General features: G+C 39.3%; 1 protein-coding gene across 1 annotated transcript; it reads left to right on the plus strand.

Moving 5' to 3' along the window:
- The first annotated feature begins 3,899 nt into the window (after window positions 1-3,899).
- cfdp1 (craniofacial development protein 1) lies at window positions 3,900-19,601 on the plus strand. The gene is made up of 7 exons (XM_034141060.1): window positions 3,900-4,232; window positions 5,013-5,139; window positions 5,527-5,767; window positions 6,781-6,890; window positions 10,944-11,066; window positions 17,181-17,339; window positions 18,272-19,601. The coding sequence occupies exons 1-7, from the start codon at window positions 4,163-4,165 to the stop codon at window positions 18,360-18,362; spliced, it is 921 nt and encodes a 306-aa protein (XP_033996951.1). The 5' UTR covers window positions 3,900-4,162; the 3' UTR covers window positions 18,363-19,601.
- The last annotated feature ends 1,904 nt before the right edge of the window (window positions 19,602-21,505 follow it).

Consider the following 21,505-nt stretch of genomic DNA (forward strand, 5'->3'; position numbering starts at 1 on the left):
TGTCATTTCCTATACCAAAGTTTGAATGTAGGCCTCCTGCAACTACCTACATTGTAACAGAAAATGTCCTCTTGGGAAGCAGATGAGCCTAAGGGCTGATAGCTCATCTTCAGTCTGCTGATGTTTTCTAGAAAAGAAAAAAGATAACAATTAAGGACAAGTGTGTGTGCTTTTTCAGCTTTTGACCTCGGTCACAGCCTTCTCTCCATTCTTTGAGCAAATGCCTTCTTCCTGAGTCACTTCTCTCCTCCATCACAGCGTTGTTACTGTGCATATCACTTTTGCGTTGCTGGCGGAGCCTGCGCTTGTGCTCGGTTGATGACTGTCGTCCTCATTCACTTGTTCACTTTCGCTGGTAATATTCTCCTCTGTACCTCTCACAGCATCATTCAGCTTTCTTCTTTCTTTAGCTTGCTTGCAACGTTCGCTAATCGTTCACGGGTAGTATGGTCGTCATTAGCAACGCCAGATTTGTTTTTTGTCAAATCGTTGTAGTATTTTGATAGTATGATTTTTTAATTAATGTTATTCAATCAAGCCTCAAACTGATGGCACTTGTCCCTGTAGCCTGTTTTAAATTGAAGTTGTCTGAGGTCCTTACCACCAGCTGCTCTCTAGTAATAAGTAGTGTACCTTACTGTCCCAAATGTGCACAATGTAGTGGCTGCTTTTCGTCTTTTTGTTTACTTAGTTGTGTTTTCTGTATTTTATATGTCTGTGTTATGTGTAAGAACGTGTAACGTTGCTGCCTTCTTGGCCAGGTCAGCATTGTAAATGAGATTTTGTCTCAATGTTTTCATCTGGTTAAATAACATTTTAAAAAATATATTAATTTTTTTCAAAAAATATTTTTGTATGTCAGATTCCTCCGCGTACCACTAGCGGGAGCTGGCGTACCACCAGTGGTACGCGTACCACAGGTTGAGAACCACTGATCTAACACCCTTGATGGTGACTCTGTTGAGTTTGTCGATACCTACAAATATCTGGGCTTTTGGTTGGACAGTAATCTGAACTTTAAACACCATATTGAAGTTCTAACAAAGAAATTGAAATTCACTCTTGGCTTCCTTTTCAGACTTAAATGTTGTTTTTCAATTTCATCCCGTAAAAGGTTGGTCTCTGGCTTATTCCTGTCCCAGCTGGACTACGGTGATACCATTTATAGATTTGCCTGTCCCACTTTTTTGGCCAAACTTGACCCACTTTACCATGCTGCACTGCGTTATATATCAAATGCACCCTATAGGACTCATCATTGCACACTGTATAGCCTAACTGGATGGTCCTCACTTACTATGCGTAGGATGCAGCACTGGTTTTTATTAATGTATAAAGCCATTTTAGGTAAGCTTCCACTCTACATATGTGCCAGATTTGCCCCAGTTTGTAACTCTTACAACCTCAGATCCAGTGCCTGGATACGGTTCCAGGTTCCTGCTGTGCGGACTGAGGCTGGAAAAAGGAGTCTTTTTTATTATGGTCCTTGGTCTTGGAATGACCTTCAATCAGGCCTCAAACTGACGGCACTTGTCTCAATAGCATGTTTTAAATTGAAGTTGTCTGAAGTCCTTATCACCAGCTGCTCTTACAGTAATAAGTAGTGTACCTTTCTTACTGTCCCAAATGTGCTGCTTTTTCGTCTTTTGTTTTCTTAGTTGTGTTCTCTGTATTTTATATGTTTGTGTTATGTGTTATGTAACGTTGCTGCCTTCTTGGCCAGGTCAGCATTGAAAATGAGATGTTATCTCAATGCTTTTATCTGGTTAAATAAAGGTTAAATTAAAAATTAAAAATCTCTGCAAAAGGACAAAACTGAATTGATTTTTCTGCCGCCATAGGTCTTTTGGGGCGAGTAGACTAATTATTCTGTTGTTCTTTACGTCTGTAATGCTGACTATTCTACAGTATTGCAATACACTTGGTACAAATGTTTGTCGACTGCTTTAAATCAAAACTGCTCCACCAGCTGAAAATCTGCTCAAAGATTGTAGGTCAACTGTGTCAGAGACTTTATGAGTCAGCGGTTGCAACCCGTTGGAGTCAGCATAACATAAAAACCTAGTGAGGCTGTCCAACAAAATCCCCTCTGACCCATGTTCTGAACTGTGAATAGGAATTGTTGCCATCTAATCGGAGATACAGGGTCCCTCGTTTTAATAAAGTCAGACTGAAGCACTCCTTCATGCACCACTTGCACCAGTCCATTCTAACAGCAAAATCCCAGGTCAAATGCACGCCAAAGGGTCTTTGAGCATGTTTCTCTCAGTGATTGTGATTTTATGTTAAATGTTTGTTTTTCTTGTATTGTGTCTTAATATCTGTCCTTGTTAATGATGCAAATGGGGCTGCTGTTACACAAGTCAAATTTCAGACTTGATCTAAAGTAATATCTTATTGTATACAGTATATATTACCGTATAAATATTTCCCACAAAGGAATGTACATTTCAGTCGGCCAAGAGTCCCATAATGCAACGCATTAAATTCTATGTAAAGATTAGCGTTGTGCGCCCCCATGTCAATGATGGTATGAATGGCAATGATTTTTGTGTTAACTACGTTTTTAGGGTGTCATCATAACACAAATTTGTTAATTATTTTATCAACAAACTAATCAATAAAAAAAATCATTATCCATGTGAGTGTGTGTCTGTATGTGGGTGTGTTAAATTGAATAAAAAGTAAGGAATTTTAACTTTTACTTGTTTAAGCTTTTCAAAAGGGAAAATATTTTTGCTTTTCATTGTCTTAACATTACATTAAAAATACTGCTTACTGTTTTCTGATCCAACATATGTCACACGATGGAGAAATAGTCAACAAATTATCAATTATGAAAATAATATATTTTTTAGCCTACATTCAAAAAAGGTGTGAGATAATATCCATGAAAGCAGATGTGAAGATGTAAGTATCTGTGTGTTGTCTCACTCCAGGTTATTAGAGCTCATTTAACCAGAGAGCCTCCTCTGCTGGTTGTAAGACATATTGGAGAGGGGGACACCAGCGAGACTTATAAACTGATGAAGAAGGTTTTTCCATCATCCGCTGCAAAATACAGGACACTGAACAAACTGTTATATCATAATGGATACTTCGTTTCTTTAATTGTTTCATTTTACCCAGATTCCACTAGGTTTTTTCCTTTCAATAACCTTAAACAATTTGTATATATTGTACTCACACTCTACCCCATTGCAAAAACATTTAATTTAAATAACTGCAACCACTTTTCTCACTTTCATAATGTGTATACTATTCAAAGCTTTTATTGTTTTAACTAGAGGCTAGGTCTATTATAGTATTCTAATTGATTCTGTTAATTTTATATTGTGTATCTGTAGAGTATCTGTGTTTTTACTGTTGATTTGTATATATAAACTCTTTATGTTTCTTTTTGAATTGTTTCTATTTATGTGCAATGCCATGTTAACATGCTGCTTTGAAAAAACAATTTCTCATTTTGGGATTATAAATACATTTAATCTAATCTCATGTTATCAAACCTAATCTAATCAAATCTATCCCTGGCCTTACTGTTATTGTCCTGCTGTTTACTGTTTGACATTATTGCTTTATTAATACAATAAAGGAAAGTGGACGGAAAGCAGAAGTTATTTTTTTATTTAGCCTTTATTTATACAGGTAAAATCTCATTGAGACACAGGGTCTCATTCTCAAGAGAGACCTGAAATGATAGTTCAATAAAAGATTATTACCATTATTATCAAGTACTATACAGTACCGTAGGCCTATAAATCTTATCCTGGCTGACTGATTGGCGCTGTGCTGATATTATTGTTGTATTGACCCTCCCCCCCTGCAGGTGGCGCTGATGCAGACACACTCGCCTGGTGGTCGCTGCAACAGAAGAGAGCAACAGTCCAACATTTTGAGCCTTTGAGCTTTCCGTTGTCTTCACATTCAATTTCAGAAAGGCTAACTGTAGTACCCAGTTTCATACATATCGTGCACTAAATGTATTTAAATATATTAAAGCTCTAAAAGAGCAACATTAAAACGGTAGTTCTGCTAGAAAGGAGGCATTTAAACCCGGTTAGGTTTACTTCCGTAACCCCTGGAAGTAAGCTAGTAGCAAACCCACTGTCGCGGGTAGCCCTCTTTATTGACTTCACTATCAGTCTGAAGCTTCTCCAAAATGATGGACTACGATGACTACGACTCTGACGGATACTCGTCTAATGAAGATGCAGACTACGTCCCTTCAGGTTAGGGCGGTAAACAAAGCTGCGCTTTATCAGAAGCGTAGTACACACCGCATGGAGGAGGACTGTTGTGGTTTTAGTTGTTGTAGCTAATTAATTGACTTTTTATATAAGATAGATTTAATTAGCTCTATTAGCTATAACTAGCAAAAGGTACGCTTTTAAAACGATAACACCGCTGTGTAGAGACTTTGAGCTAAAGTCCATCAAGAATAAGGACATGAATTGAAAAGGCTGAATTTCTTCCAGTACACACCTGGAGTCTAAAGACCACTGGCGGTTCTAGAACAATTTTCCTTGGGGGCCATGTTGGGGCGAGTTATTAATCAGGGGGGGTGAGACAGTGTTCAAGATTTGTGTTTTTTGTTCAGTATAAAGTCATAGCGCAGAAAAAAAAAACATGTTTGTGTTTGTTTCAGGTACAGAATTTGTAATGGCAACTTAGTTAAAATGTCATTAAATTATATATTTTTTAAACATATTATAACCTCGTATAATATCCACACCACAAACAATGGTCTTAATGCAAACATATACATTAAATGTAATTAAAACAGAATTATTGATATATATATATATAATATATGTCAAAAATGAACTGTGCAAATAAACTGCATAACATGAAATCAAACAAACTATTTGTGTAAGCTTTAATTACAGGGTAAATGATAACATGATTAAATCATACCATAACAATATGATTTTGCTAATTTTTAATAAACTACATTATTGATCTGTGTATTCACATTCTTTCCTTCTCATGTCTGCTTCCTGTTCTCTCAGATGATAACCTGAGTGAGGATGACCTTAATGAGTGTGAGAAGGAAGACCCTCTGAACGAGAGTGATACTGTGCCACATGATGGCAGCGATAGTAAGAAGAAGAGGATAAAAAAGGACATCAGTGTGAGGTGAGAAAATAATAAACAAGTTATAAGATGAAATAAATAATGACGGAATGATATCAGATGAAGGGCTAAACTTTCCATATCCATCTTTAAAAAAAAGCCAAAAGGGTCAATTAGCAGTCCAACACGTTTTTAGGATCTATTTTTTCCATTTCCTTTTCCACATCACAACTTCCACAACTCCAACATCTTGGATAAGCAGCATTTTATCAGCAGGCATGTTAAATAGCATCTAAAATTATTGTGCAGTAATGTCCGCCATTTTGATTGAATTAACCACATTTAGTACTTTTCAGCACACTTATATCTTATATTAAACAGACAAATAAATAAATACCCTATTTGCTACTAAAAAGATGATGTGAATGATGAAAACCATTCTTTTTATAGAAAGAGGAAGAAAGGAGTACTGAAAATAGATAATGAAGAGGGGGACGGAGCAGAAGCAGAGGAGCGGCCACAGGAAGAGGTGGAACAACTCACCAAGGTAGGGCCGAAGGCTGAGGACAAACTGAAGAAGAAATCTGATGACCTGTGGGCCAGCTTCCTGTCTGACGTTGGAACCAGACCCAAAGAGTCCGCACCGGCCGCTCAGGCCGCTCAGTCCGCTCAGTCCGGTTCCACACAGAAGGTAAATATATCCTAAACCCAATCAAGAATGTACCAATTTTGAATTGGTTAACACTCAAACCCAATTCCTAACCAAACTTACACATGGTGCTTTGTCTTATATTGTCTTTATAAGAATCAGCATTAGCTAATCTAAACACAGTCAAACACACATTACACACTCTCAAACACAACAAACATTAAAAAAATAAAATAAACTGAGGTGAAACAATATTGATCATCCTTTCAACCATTATGAAGCCAAACAGAAGATTAACAATCAAATAATTCCTCATGAATTGGTAACAGGCTTTTACCATGGGCGGTTCTAATTTGGGGCCAACAGGGGCCAGTCATTGCCCCTGCCACACTGAGCTTGGACCCCCCTCTGGCCCCCCTCAGATATAATAGTCTATGACAGTGTCACGTATGAAAGTAATTGGAAATAGTTTTTAATGATGTCATTAAATACCTCTTCACTAAGTTACTGAGGCAAATTCTGTAACTGAAACAAACACCAATCATGGTATTTTATGTTTCTTTTGTGCAGCATGACTTTATGCTGAACTAAAAATGTTAACATTTAGAAGATGCTCTTTTTCTCCTTTGTCCTGCATTTAATGTGCAACCCTCATACAGAACAGCCCCCATCACGGCCCCCCCCGACTAAAATTGGTCTAGAACAGCCGCTTGCTTTTTCTACAAATAAGAACTCGTCTGAAATAAATTGTAATAATAAATGCTCACCCTTCTCCATATTTCCTATCACACACCATAGTTCATAGTTTGTTGTGTACATACACTAAACATAAACTAACTAAATAAAGTCACAGAAGGCCATGTTTAAAATGGTTATAAACCTGGATAAATAGAGAGGGAAACAAAGTGGTGGTTTTATGGTCTGTTCCACGTTCCTCCGGCCCCTGACTTAGGATATGACTTAAAAAAGTTGCATAACAATATCACATGTAAAGCATTGATTATGTGTCTCATCCTTGTCCCTCCCATATACTGATGCTTTGTATTCCTCCTCAGGAGGATTCCTCAGTATTGAAGGTTGCTCCCTCGAGTAAAGACACCAAAGCTCCTGAACCTGCTAAAGTCACCATCACCCAAGTGTTTGACTTCGCTGGAGAAGAAGTAAGGTATGCCTCTGAACACTCATCAACAGTTTAAGACTTAAAATGTTCTTTTAATAAACCACAGAGATTTTGTAGGAAGATGAGCCAAATAGTTACATTTGGTAAAAATAAAATCAGAGCTTTAAAGTTTACAGAAAAAGCTAGGTTGGGTTGAGTATTTAGTAAATCAAATGCTCTGACAAAAAAGAAAATCCAGTTACTTTGGCTGTGGCAGGACAGTAATAAGACGGGCCAACCTTCACTCATTGTGAACGGGCAGGGGCTAGTCAGTTAGCATGCTAATTTCGGTAGATATCTCTCCAACAAATTGAAACTTAATTATAATGTAGTAGATGAAGGATATACCTTCTACAGTGAATACAAGTTCCTGACATTCTGTAAATAACCAGATATCTCCAAATTGTACACAATTCTATAAATGATGTTGATAGTCTCAGTGGTTTAACTATTTACACATTGACCAGTAGGCGGTGCCAAACACACACGTAACCTCGTGAACTCTGTGAAAGCATAGCAGTACTACAGTATGTGTCCCCTTACAAAGGCTTATTTTTACAGTCATTCAGACATTAAACACCTTCAGCTAATGTATGATGATTCAAATGGATCATAACCATCCATGAATGAATAGGTTGAAAATATCTCATCAGAGAAAGAACATGATGTCTAGTCATCAATCTCCAATAGTGTTAATACCATCATAATATACAAAAAAGAAACTGGACCGGGCTCTGGTGTAATACAACAGTTCCCCTGCACCCACCCCCTTGCGCCCAACTTTATATACAGCATCAGTGTGTTGTTCATTCTGTCTGTTCATAGGCTGTCACGTTCATTTTTAGATGTACCACACAGAACACTGGGTCATTATGGAGGATTGTCTTAACATTCTTTGATGGACAATCCGTGTGTAATGTAAAACACTTTCCACAAACAAAGTTTATTAACATAAAACGGATCTGCAAATTAAAACAAAAATACCACCCACAAAATCCCCCAAAAATCTCTGAAAACATGTATTTTCCACCCCCTCAAAGCGCTTTACATACTACGAGTCATTCACCCTTTCACACCTCATTCATTCGTTAAGTATCTTGCTCAAGGAAACATCGACATGTTGACTGCACGGGCTGGGATTGAACCCACAAGGCGATGTCACTCCCTCGCAGCCACAGTCGCCCCACAGTCGGGAGTACATTGATTTACAAGTCAATTATAAGTATTTGTGAATATATTTGTATCACCTTTACAACACACATTAACAAGAAGGCCTTTGTGGCTTTCAATTCTACGTGTGTGGATTTGCATTTTACACACAGTGTTTGAAATACCCAGCAGCTAGAAACATGCATTCTTTATTTTAATATGTAGATGTGACACTGAGAGTTACTGTGTTTAAATTGGTCCTATTTATATTACCTAGCACACATTTGTGTACAATAACCTGCACTACTGCTTGGTGATCTGAAAAATAATACTGACTTAAATTAACCCCTATAAAACATGTTGTTAACCCTTAGATGCACGAGTGACTGGACCCTACACTCTTCCATAAGTGGGTCAAAAAGGACCCGTATTAGAATAATATGTGTTTGTATGCCATTTTTGGCATTTTGGTTAAGAAAAATCACTTTTATAATATTTAGTATTATATTTTGGTTCACACTAGAAATATTTTATATTTAATTTTTCACTATTTATAATTTTAGACATTTATTTTACAAAAAAAAAAAGAATTCCATAGAAAATGCATGCAGGTTTAATTACAAAGATACTTCAAGAATACCACCTCACCGGGTCAACAAAGACCCACTTATGGAAGCTTGGGGTAGTAATACGAAAACTACAATTTCTTAAAATGTATCAAATTTCAAATTTGAATGGCATGATATCCAAACATGTTTTTTGAGGAATAGCTGGAATATGAAATGTAATTACAAAGATACTCTAAGAAAACCACCTCACCGGGTCAAAAAAGACCCACTTATGCATCTAAGGGCAGACTTTACAATGCAAGCACTAATATCTTTAATTATATGTAGCTGCTAATGAACAGTTAAATAAGGTCCTGGAACAGACTCAGTTTGCATGTCTTTAACCAGGCACAAGTAAATATCCTAGCTCATGAGATTGTATGTTCCCATCAAAACAGTTTCATTATTACTGTGTAACAGAACCAAACTGTATATCCCACAGACAGCCACGCCCCTGCAGTCTGAATGTGGAGCATGTAATGTCCCGTCCTACATGTTTACATCTGAGCGGTCTTTACTCAGAAACCAGCTTTGACTCTGGGTATAATAATTCATAAGGATGATTATGCATGAAGCTTCGTGCTCTGTAATTACTGAAACAGATTGCTCTTCAAAACATCCCCAGAGCCACAATAAATGCTGCTGAAGTGAACATTGTACTGAGTTTATGTCTGAACATCGATTTTCTATGAAATAATTGTGGCTATTGTCTGCAAGTACTGACATATTTCAAAGAGTATCCGTACTGCGGTGGCCCTCGTGTCTTTTCAGCTCTCTGGGACTCCCATAGGTTTCTGTTCCCTCCCTGAGACGAGACTCAGTGTGTACTCTGTGTAATTATGGCTGCATGTAATTAGCATATATAACAGGGAAAGCCTTTTAGTGCCGCCATGATGGATGCAAGTGGTGGTGTAGTCTGTGCAGAGCTGATGTTCCCAGAGGATGCAGCGGTTGTTCCTCATATAGCCTCCCTATCTAACCCCACAGTGAGACACACACACATGTTTTCCTCTGACCGCGAGTGTGTGGTACAGCATGTGTAGAGGGAGAGGATTGAGATGCAGAATGGGCTGTGTAGATTAGTTATATTGATGACAAAAAATATGCCCTTTCTATATATTAATTTGTTTAAAAAAGTAACATTAATCCACATTTGAATGAAGAAGTGCCAAATCTATCAACAACTTTCTATATAAACTAGTTTACTTGCTAAATTAAAAAAGTGTTCTGCATCCCTAAGCAGATTTCCTCTCATAGCTCATCATTTGGAGCACAATGGGAAACTGAAACTCCACATTTTCCCCTCAACTGTGAGGAATCTAATACTCAATAGACTCTGAATTGTTGCCCTTTTATACACTCAAACATAATGACTATGATTTAAATTTAGTGGACTTTTTTTCTCTACTTTTTAAAAGTTGATTCAAGTGCTTTACTAAAAGTAAGGGGTTAACAAAACATTGAGCAAGCATACAAATAAGTAAACTTACTAAAACCAGAGAAATGAAACCTAGTTTCTTGACTGTGGGATTGGTCAGTATGCCGTGTGAGTAGAACATGGGTGTCAGATATTAAGAATACAAATAATTGGAGATGTAAAGCAATGAAAAATAATTGCATTAGGGATTAATCATGGTTAAAAGTTTAAAATACTTGTTTTTACCCGTATTTTGGGGGGAGTCAAAATCTAAACATGTTTGATGTTGTAATAAGGAAATGCACGTCAAACTGGTAAGAAAATTCAGACACTTAGTTACAGCATGGACACTTCCCCCTGTGTATAATGTGAGCTACACAGATTGATATCGTACTGCAGCTCTATCTGTTCCTACAGTGGAGACTGTCCACTATCTCACACTCTTGTGCACTTCAAGAACCTCAAGCATGTTTAGAAAAAAGTTCCTTTACTCTGTTTTCAACACATCTACATGTAAAGCTAACAAGTGCAGTAACCATTCTTCATCGTCTGCTTTCTTTGCATTTTCACTACCATGCAATTCATGGTTAAAATCTTCATTGGTATTACTGGATGAAGTTGGGGTTGAACTTTTTTACACATTAAGGTTTCCAGGTGATTCCAGAGTGTTAACGTTGACAGCCAGAATAACAACACAAAAGAAAAAAACGACACAAAGTCCCTAATTTGACCTGTTTTGATTTAGTTTTCAGGGTTTTTCCGAGCTAGTAAGGCTAGTTTCACCATCATATACTGGCTGCTTCAAACTGCTCCATAGACATACTGTATTACTTCTATTCATGTGCAAACAGTTGAGCACGCTGTGTGTCTGTCTCCCTCTGTCAGGGTGAATAAAGTGGTATCAGCTGACTCCAAAGAAGCTAAGATGTATCTGGAGAGCCAGAAGGAGGACGAAGAAGATGAGGAGGAGACCTCAGGCGGCAGCCAGCCCCCTCTGCCTGGCCCCAGGTACGCTCACATCTGTACATACAGCATTCCCCCAAACACTGACACGTGTGATTGCTGCCTAAAAGAGCCCCAGGATTGGTTGAATCACATTTAATATTGTGTTATTGAAGCTACACTCTACTCAGTTTCTGTGCGTGTGTGCCTTTTCTCTACCTCAGTTATGACGTTTCGTTGCCATGGCAATTGAAATCATTTGGGAAAGGGCATATCTTCCCTCCAAAACCCCAGACAGGAAACAGGAAATCATCTTCCAACAGACAGGAAGTACAGTGTGTCCAAAAGCTATTTCCTGTTTATCTCAGCTGCGTGTAAAATGGGAAAGAGCCATCAGCGTCACACACACACACACACACATACACACACACACACACACACACACACACACACACACACACACACACACACACACACTCTTTATGCTAAGCTAGGCTAACCACGTCCTGGCTCCAACTCCTAACTCAACACACAGACATAAACAAGATATCCATCAACTTTTCATCTCACTCTCCAAAAGGAAAGTGAACTCCTCCTTTAGTATTATGTTTAGCTCTGTGTTGGACCTAACACATTCACATTTAGACATCTCCAAACTGCAGGATAAAGGCCTTTTAAAACATAATATAAGCATATCATTTGAAGCAACCAGTTTGAGCCTTAATACAAAATGATTCTTTGGAATTTGGTAGTGCTGAGCTACAGAAGGGTCTAGCACTAAACACACATTCGTTTTTTACTTTTTCTAAAATACCATCTATTCTATGGCATGATGTTACACAAGATGTAACTACAATTATTGGAATTGTTCATTTTACTACCTGCATAATTGCATATCTGCGTTTTTAATTATCTCGCCAACACTTACATTTTGCCGTGTGCTGCTGAGGATCTGAGAGAGGATACTTCCTACATGTTATTTGGATCAGTTGTTCTGTAGAAAACTGCAAACACGTCTGCTATTGGCCACTAAGGGACGTCTCTGTATGTTTTATTTAACAAAAGAAAGTCATGCAGGAAGATATTGTGTATGGAAAGGTGCATTTGCTGCTCAGATCACATTGTAAGGGATTTTAAATCTCCTTCCTTCGGGAAATGAGGAGGTAGACTGGCTGAACAATCACTCAAATGAAAGTTAACTGACATACAAAAACGAATAAAGGACTATATGCTCAAAACTTGGCAGGAATTCTGGATATAAGTGAACCAGCGAGACATCTTTAAATCATTCAGAAACGTGTAGGCGTAGGTAGAAGACGGAGAAGGGGCCCAGGGGAAGAGAGGGTCATTACCCATCTGAGAGCGGAGGCCTGTACTACGAAGCCGGATTTTCGCTTAGCGAGCTAACTTCAGGGAAAACTCTGGGTTTCCGGTCCTACGACGCTGGTTCACTTCTTAGCGGGCTAGATCTCCATGGTAACTTATGCTGAGCGGCTAACCTGCTCCGGAGCAGGTTAGGTTGCAGGCTAAGAGATCAACTCAGTGAAAGCACCGCCTGCTGACCAATCAGAGCTCCGTGTGCGGAGTTTAAAGCTATCAAGTCATATTACAGGATAGAGGAAATACAGAAAAACTGCCGTTGCAGGAAAGACGGCCGGCAAAAATCAACTGACTGTGTGAACGTGAAAATTAATAGAATATCCCCTCCCATCTTCAGAGCAATCTGACTATTATAACATTAGCGTTAAGAAAGCTTAATTAAATATCTGCCACGACATAAGTAACCGGATCAGAGTAACATTACGTAGCCTACAGTCCGCGGCACTGTGAGTGCAGACGTCGATGTGTCCCATTATCATTCATATCATATCACATCATAATGTATCATATATTTCCTTATTTGAGTCAGCTTCTTGAGCCGTATCTGGCCGTGCAACACTCACAGTGTCACATACTGTATGCAGAAGTATTATTTTAAGCAACACATTAAGTTGACGAAACACTCGAGTCAAATGTAATTAAAGTCAGATCCACTCGTGTCTTGGACGGGGCAGTGATTTCATAAACCTGTTAATGTACGCATTCAAACACTTTTTCTTTTACCAGCTGTATTCACCTTGCAGCTGCAGCTATGTGGCTTTTATCCTGGGTAAAGTGTTTAAGTCATGGATGTTTAAAGTTTAACGTCTTCATATTTGTCTAATATTAAAGTTCACTTTTCATTCAGGAAGTATGACGCTGCGCTGTCAGTACGCTTGTCCATGTTTGTGATTGGTCGAATGCTCCAAATACCCACCCCTTTTATGTGAACGCGCACCTAACTAGATAGGGCAAAGCTGGCTTAAGTTAACGAGTTGATAACCAGCGTCGTAGGACAGCTTAGCGAGAGCGAGTTTGTTTTGGATTAGTTAAACCGGATAACTCAAAACATATCCAGGTTATGTTGAACCGGCTTCGTCGTACAGGCCTCAGGACTCAAAGGATTAACTCAAACACTCCATAGAAAGGCCCCTCCATGCACGTGCTGTAATAAACTATAATAATAATAATAAATTCGATTTATAAAGCACCTTTCATTGCTAACAGCAATCCCAAGGTGCTACAGGAGGCATAATAAAAACAAACAAAAATAAACAAAAAGTTTAATCAAAAGCTTTTTTTAAAAGAAAGGTTTTTAAGCCTTTCTTGAAGGCGTCAGTGGTCTGTGGAATCCTCAGGTGGTCTGTGGAGTCCTCAGGTGGTCTGTGGAGTCCTCAGGTGGTCTGTGGAATCCTCAGGTGGTCTGTGGAGTCCTCAGGTGGTCTGGGAGGGAATTCCACAGGCGAGGAGCAGCTGCACAGAAAGCCCGATCCCCCATTGTGCGGAGTTTGGTCCTCGGGGGGCGAAGCCGATGGTTGGTTGTGGAGTGGAGGTTGCGTGTGGAGGTTTGAGATGTGAGAAGTTCTTTCAGGTATGGAGGAGCGTTCCCGTGGATGCATTGATGGGTCAGTAGTGCGATCTTGTATTCGATCCTGAATGAGACAGGAAGCCAGTGGAGGGAATGAAGAACGGGTGTGATGTGGTTGTATTTTCTCACCCTCATCAGGATCCTAGCGGCACTGTTCTGTACATATTGGAGCTTCTGAAGGCTCCCGCTAGGAGTCCCAATGAGGAGAGCGTTGCAGTAATCAAGCCTTGAGGAGACGTAGGCATGGACCAGTTGTTCTGCATCTGACAGGGAGAGTGTGGGACGGAGTTTTGCAATGTTCCTGAGGTGGTAGAAGGAGGTTTTGCACAGGTGTTTGATGTGGGTGTCAAAGGTCAGATGTCTGTCAAATCTTACACCCAGGTTGGTAACTGCTGTGGAGAGGGGTATGTTTTGGCAAGAAAAGGTAATGTGGGCTATGGGGGATGACTGGACATGGTTTGGTGTGCCAACTAAAATAGCTTCTGTTTTGGAGCTATTAAGTTGCAAGAAGTTTTGTTGCATCCAAGCCTTTATCTCCTCAATGCAGGTGTTAAGGGATGTTGATGGGAACGGTGACGATGATGGTGACAGTGAGGAAGCATGTGGGATAGGGTCAGTCTTTATATATAGCTGTGTGTCATCAGCCAGCATGGAATGATATTCCATGCTGGCTGATGACACGGCCAAGGGGAAGAGTGTACAGGGTGAACAGAGTGGGCCCAAGGACCGACCCTTGAGGGACACCACAGGTGACAGGGTGTGTCTGGGACCTCGCACCTCCCAAGGAGACGTTCTCTGTTCTTCCAGACAGGTAGGACTGGAACCAGCTCAGGGCGGAGTCAGAGAGTCCGATGGTGTGTTTGAGGCGCTGAAGGAGGATGTTATGGTCGACAGTGTCGAATGCTGGAGTCAGATCCAGGAGCTAAAACTATTCAACATGTATTCATTGACTGCAACAGGTTGACAAAAGGGAAGTTGTGTCAGGGATAATTGATGAAAAACACAGTATTACATTAGGACATTAGCTAGAAAATACTTTCTTTATATAATTCATTTAACATGAATTCATTTCTTTATATATGTTATGATTTATTTTAATTTATGGGTCTATTCATGGACAGGTAGGAAGCCTCAGCCTGATGTGAAATGATTGAAAGACCTTTGATATGAGGGAGAATAAAGGGAAACTTGGACTTTGGAGCTTCACACTGCAACTTGAGCACGTTACTATGAGTGGCTGTATGTAATTGTGGAACGCCAAAATGAGCGGTGTTTAAATGGCTCACAGTAATTAACGACGTCTGTGTCCAGTCATGCAGCAGTAAATGAAAAGCCCAGTCTGCTGTGGTCTCCAGGGGAACATCATTATGCTTTCATAAAGTGATTAATAGCTTCTTCTTTTTTTCTAGAGACTCCTCTGATACTGTATAAATCACATCACTTGAGGACAGAGTGTATGCCATCTTAAGACTGGCGGTGTTAGCGACGAGCAGTGATCAGTGAGAGGGAAAGTCATGAGGCAACCTGAAAACAATACAAAAATATTATTTTCTGAGCAGCAGAATAGATTTTTATACAGCAAACGTCTGTAATCTAATAACATTTTGTTAATAGAAGTTGGCTTAAGTGTTTAACAGACCCGTTCCATTTTGTTGTGACATTTACAGCCCATCTCATTAAATCAATCCAGTAAGTGAAAGGGCAGTGAGTCTTTCAATTAGCCCACCTGACGTGTGTGTGTGTGTGTGTGTGTGTGTGTGTGTGTGTGTGTGTGTGTGTGTGTGTGTGTGTGTGTGTGTGTGTGTGTGTGTGTGTGTGTGTGTGTGTGTGTGTGTGTGTGTGTGTGTGTGTGTGTGTGTGTGTGTGTGTGTGTGTGTGTGTGTGTGGTGTGTGTGTGTGTGTGTGTGTGTGGTGTGTGTGTGTGTGTGTGTGTGTGTGTGTGTGTGTGTTGTGTGTGTGTGTGTGTGTGTGTGTGTGTGTGTGTGTGTGTGTGTGTGTGTGTGTTCTAGTAAGGACCTTTGAAGACGTTTTGGCCGGTTCACACTACTTCACAGCACTGCAAAAGGTTAAGATGCAGCTTAGAATTGGGTTAGTTGAGTTTTTTTGCAGCAGTTGAGTTAGGTGTTAAGTTGTGATGGTGAGGTTTAAGGGGCTAAGATTAGGGAGAAGGAAGTAAGCATCAAAAGCGCTCCTTCGACAAAAATACATTGGATTTGACTTTTTGATTTTGGAATATTGCAGAAAGTTAGATCTTTGCTAAACAAACGTTTATGATACTTGCACATTTTGTTCAGCAGGATAATCTCCACATATTTAAACAATTGTAATGTATTTGGAAGTTAATGCAATACAGTGTTTCCCATACAATTAAATATCGTCCGCCACAAATGGATCTCATAAAAAAAAATAACACTGCAACAGCTATAAATGAACTACATCACGGTCGCATGACATCATGTCACCACCGCTAAGCTAAAGAGCTATATTCGCCATGATGACGTTTAGTGGTCCCATTTAGTCACTTGTTAACCACTGTTTTTATGACACATAGACATTTCAGATATTCACCAGTGGAGTATCTACCTGTGTGTTTACTATCGTAAAACAAAACGTGAAAAATCTCCTGGGCGTGTGTTATCCACAGCCCTATTTGAGGCATTTAACCAGAAGCATGTTTTTGAAAACCAAAGCCAACTCGGTAATTTCTGCATTTGAGGACCCATTCCTGCACCACTCTATGGAAGACCTGTTAGTTTGTGTGTTTGTGCAGCATGGAATACCAGCATTTCTATAGAGTGGAACATTGTATCTCATTAAACTTCAGTTGATGTTTGGATGCTGGGCTAGTTTGTTTTGTATCTCTGCATGTCTTTATTGATTGGTATTTGACAGAGTTCTTCATAACACAATCTTTGACTTATGACATTTTAGTCTTCATTCAAAAAAAGCCTCATTATGATGGTTTAACAGTAAATCTTATATTTATTACAAATGGCAGCATGGATTTTTGTTCACAAAATATAAAAAAGGCACTACAGCTGATCAGATCAAGCTGGTCCATTGTGAGTCGGAGGCCATTTAAAAGTGTCAGTTGATGTATATTAAAAAAAAAAACGTTAAAGTGTTACATGGTTCTTATTTCCTCTGATCTCTGTTGATCTCATTAGCATGATTTTGAACATGTGTAGCAGAACGTCTAAAGCCCCCTCCCCCCCCCCTCCTTGTGTGTGCAGTGTCAAGCGGCCTGCAGGCATGTCGAGCATCATGAATCGTCTGGGCGGAAAGAAACTGAAGATGAGCACGCTGGAGAAGTCTAAGATGGACTGGGACGCTTTTAAATCGGAGGAAGGCATCACCGAGGAGCTGGCCATCCACAACCGTGGAAAAGAGGGGTAAGAGACCCTCACAGCACGAAAAACCCTCTGATGGTCAAAGAGTGTAAAACAGGCAGATACGATCTCTGAACAACACGAATTCCCAGATGAGAAAGGCTTAGGAATACCTGTGAACAATTAAAATAAAACTTACATTTCAATTCAAGAGTATCTATTTACTAGGATTATCTTGGATTAAAGTGCCTAATCGGGTTGGTGAAAATTGCGAAGGGGCAATTTTTTTATAAATGTGACGAGGCAATAGTCCCCGAAAAGCTCAATAATAATATAAGTAACATGAGTCTATGCCTTGTGCACTGCTAAGATAGATAGATAGATGGATACTTTATTTATCCCAAGTTTTTTTAAATAATTTTGTCTATGCAGCATTTTGACTGTCAATCTACAAAATTACTTAAAAAATAAGAAGAATACAATACAAATAAAACACATTTGAAAACATTTTTATTTTTTGAATCAACTTTAAAACAAGTAAACAATACCTATATTCACAGGAGTATCTACACATTATAAAATATACAATATCAATTAGAATACTCTCTAAAATACCAATCTACTGAACATATAAACATAGTGTACTGTATCGTTAAAACATTTTGTACAGTAGCTTGAAATTTAGACTAAAATTGTTAATTGCCATTCTGTGCCTCTCTCACACACACACACACACACACACACACACACTCTCACACTCACACACACACACACACACACACACACACACACACACACACACACACACAGATACATACTTAAAATGTACTTGTAACTTACCTTCCAACCAAGCATACGGATGGGGGCTAATTTAAAAACACTTAGACACAACAGGAACTCAAGTCATTACACACACCAACACACCCATTTCCAGTTTGTGCTTGTTCTGACAAAAGTAGGTCTAATGTTGTGTGTGTGTGTGTGTGTGTGTGTAGGTATGTGGAGCGGAAGAGTTTCTTGGACCGCGTCGACCACCGGCAGTTCGAGAGAGAGAAAGCAGTGCGACAGAGCAACGTGAAACAATGACACAGTCCCTCAGAGCGGAGCAGATGTTCCTCTCTCTCTCTAATGACAGACTTGCTGTTCCCGGGTAAAGTGAGCTCAAACCGGTGCTGTGGCTCCACTCTATTTCAGGACGGATATTATTAGGCTGAGTTTGTGGGACGATGGGTTGCTGAGTTCTTGTTCTTCCATCTCTGTGGGAGCCGATTAGAGCTTCAAACCTTCACACTAAGGGCATTTTCTGAAAGTGGTCACTCTTTCCTGTCATCCACACAGGGCTGTTTTACAACTAGGACGTAGTTTTGGGGTTAAAGAATAATTCTGGTTTAATGTATTTGTTTTTTTCTGTTTCTACTCACCACGTTAACTGCTGAGGTATTGGATCACAGTGACATCATTAAAAAGAAGTCTGAGGTCAAGAAACATCCAGATGATTTACTACTTAAGTAGAAACTGAACATGAGGTTGAGTAAATGGATGGGATTTGTGGCTAGGTTTTGTTATGTTGTGTGAAACTTCAGTAATAACGAGTGAGGGAATCTGGATTACCAGGATCAGAGAAAACATTACAGGTGTAAAATCATGTACCACACATTGCAATCAGAATGTATCAGATCTCAGCTAGGTCTGAAGGACATCTGTACAGGGTAGTGTGACACATCCTGATGAATGGTTGACAAGTCACCTATAACCCTATAACAATTTCCTGCTTTGTCAAGTTTCTGCAGGCCGTTTCTTCCTCTGCAAAGGAAAAGTAGATCCATACAGCAACTCTTGAGGGACAACTGCCAAGTGACTGACGCTGGTAGCCAAGCTAGCACAGTGCTTCTAAACTGGCTATGTTACCTTCTAACAAAAAGTACCATGATTCTAGTTAGCCAGGCTAGCAGAGAGTACATTTTGTAGCAAAAAAACTGAGATCCAATCACAAGGATCTTAAGGAGGACTTCAATGTTTATTAACATGGGACACTGAATCTGCCTGCTCCACTGACATTATGACCACGTGGTTTCATGCACACAGGTGACCATCTTTCTGGGGACACTGTACAGAACACTGTATTTCTGATCAATACCACCATGGAGGTGTGATCAATCAAACTGCCTGTTATCCATCAGATGAGAGGGCCACACTGACTCCTGTCCCTCAGGGGCCGATCTGTCTTTTAGGAACACACAAGGACAGAGAGTGTTGAGAGGAGGACATCTTGTTTCTTCATGTAAATATTAGATATTCAATAAACACATTTTAAGTTTGCAGGTTGATTTTCTTCTTTTCTGAGTTGCTTGCAGAAAGTGAAGAGTCTCTGTTCTAAGTGTGAAGCTGACTTCCATAGATCACATATGGAACCCCGAAATGATCAACAATGAATTATAAGACATAATGAAATGAGTAATTATAAAAATGAGTTGTGTAAAATGTAAAAAGAACCAAAACTCTTCAATATTCTAAAATTCCATATAAGTACACATGTTACGCAGCCTTTTTGTTGTAAGGTGTCCTGACATTTTATTTCTTTAACCAAAGTAAGTCTACGTCTGTTTTTTATTGCCTCTAGTGTGGTAAAATGAAAAAAGGCTTTTGGTTAACTACATTACTGTTCCTTCCTTCCTCACACACAAACACACACACACACATACACACAGGTTTTTATGGTTGACAAGAGATTACCCTCACATTTGTTCCCACGCATCTGTAGTAGTAGGCATCTCTTGTGTCATCATTTTATTCTGAAACAGCATTTACATCATCCTGGGACACTAAAAGTCCACTCCAATCAAAACATCTCAGCAGAGGTCATTCACTGTAACGGCTTCCTATAAACAACCGGTGGAGATAATCTCTTATAATAATGGAAACAATCAACAAGGTGCAATATGTTCCAGTTGGAGCAGATTAGGATTTACTATAGGATATGAGCACTACATCAGCAAACTGATGTTGCGACCTCTGCCTCATGTTTTATTTTATTTGCGTGATAGCCAGAGGGATGATCATTTTAACATGAAGCTGTAACTATTTATAGAGACGGGATAGCTTCACTAAATCTCTTTTGTGTGCAACCTGTTCCAGCGCAGTAGAGGTGGATTTGGGTTTCATACAGACCATCAGTTATGAGGGATTGATGTGCACTGGACAGTTTCATTTCCTTGATAAGACATGCATCAAATAAAAAAATGTAATTGATCATTTATGACACAACCCAAAGATACACAGTTGGTCAGAACCACACCTGCCAATTAAGACAAAGTGCAATAGAGTGGTGCAGGAATGATTCCTAAAAACCTGGAAATGAGTCAGCATTTTACGACATCTGGTTCCCTTCTCTGTCTTTTGAAAGTGTTTTTGGTTAAGTGCCTGAAATAAAGCCTGTGGTTATCACAAGTTGAAGAGAATTTCAAGTTTTGTTTTAAGACATAAAATAGGCCAATAAATACTCCATTCGTATACTTCCGTAGCATCTTTGTGTCACAAAAAGGGCGGCTGCTAACAACAAACATTAGCCACCTTTAGCTTAGCCGTGGTGACGCGTGGCCATGCGACTGGCATGTAAATGTTTATGGTCTAACTTTAGCTTTTTACTTTTGGTGATTGCATTTACACAAATCATAAAAGTGATGTTAATATGTGGAGATTATCCTGCTAAACATAACGTATCATAAAATGTTGTTTGTCAAATAACTTATTTTCTGCAATATTCAGAAATCCAATTGAAAAATCCAATAGATTTTTATCGAGAGACCCTGTGCCATGCTAACTTTCGGGTTTGTCAACAAAAATACTATCGGTGATAGTGTTGTATTAATAGAGGACACATGTTGTTATTGAACCACATTGTAATTCTAATTGTTTTTTGACTTTCATGTTTTTTTTTGTAGGCGCTATAGACTCCAGTACACATTTGCATGTAGCTACTGGTGTTACTGGGCAAATAGAAATGAGAATAGCTGCCTTTATTTAACCCTCAGCAGGGAGCCTGGATGTGTCACACACACAGACACAGACACACACACACACACACACACACACACACACACACACACACACAGACACAGACAGAGACACACACACACACACACACACACACACACACACACACACACAGAAAGCAGTATAGGCTCAACTATTTATACCACACATCATTCTGACAACCTATCTAGATACTC

This window comes from Trematomus bernacchii, unplaced genomic scaffold, assembly GCF_902827165.1.
Source record: "Trematomus bernacchii unplaced genomic scaffold, fTreBer1.1, whole genome shotgun sequence".
Lineage (NCBI taxonomy): Eukaryota > Metazoa > Chordata > Actinopteri > Perciformes > Nototheniidae > Trematomus > Trematomus bernacchii.

Excerpts from the sequence above, each read along its gene's own strand:
- cfdp1 (XM_034141060.1), top strand. The coding sequence starts at position 4,163 with ATGATGGACTACGATGACTACGACTCTGACGGATACTCGTCTAATGAA. Across the intron at positions 4,233-5,012 it reads TGCAGACTACGTCCCTTCAG|ATGATAACCTGAGTGAGGAT; the intron begins GTTAGGGCGGTA and ends CTGTTCTCTCAG. Across the intron at positions 17,340-18,271 it reads CACAACCGTGGAAAAGAGGG|GTATGTGGAGCGGAAGAGTT; the intron begins GTAAGAGACCCT and ends GTGTGTGTGTAG.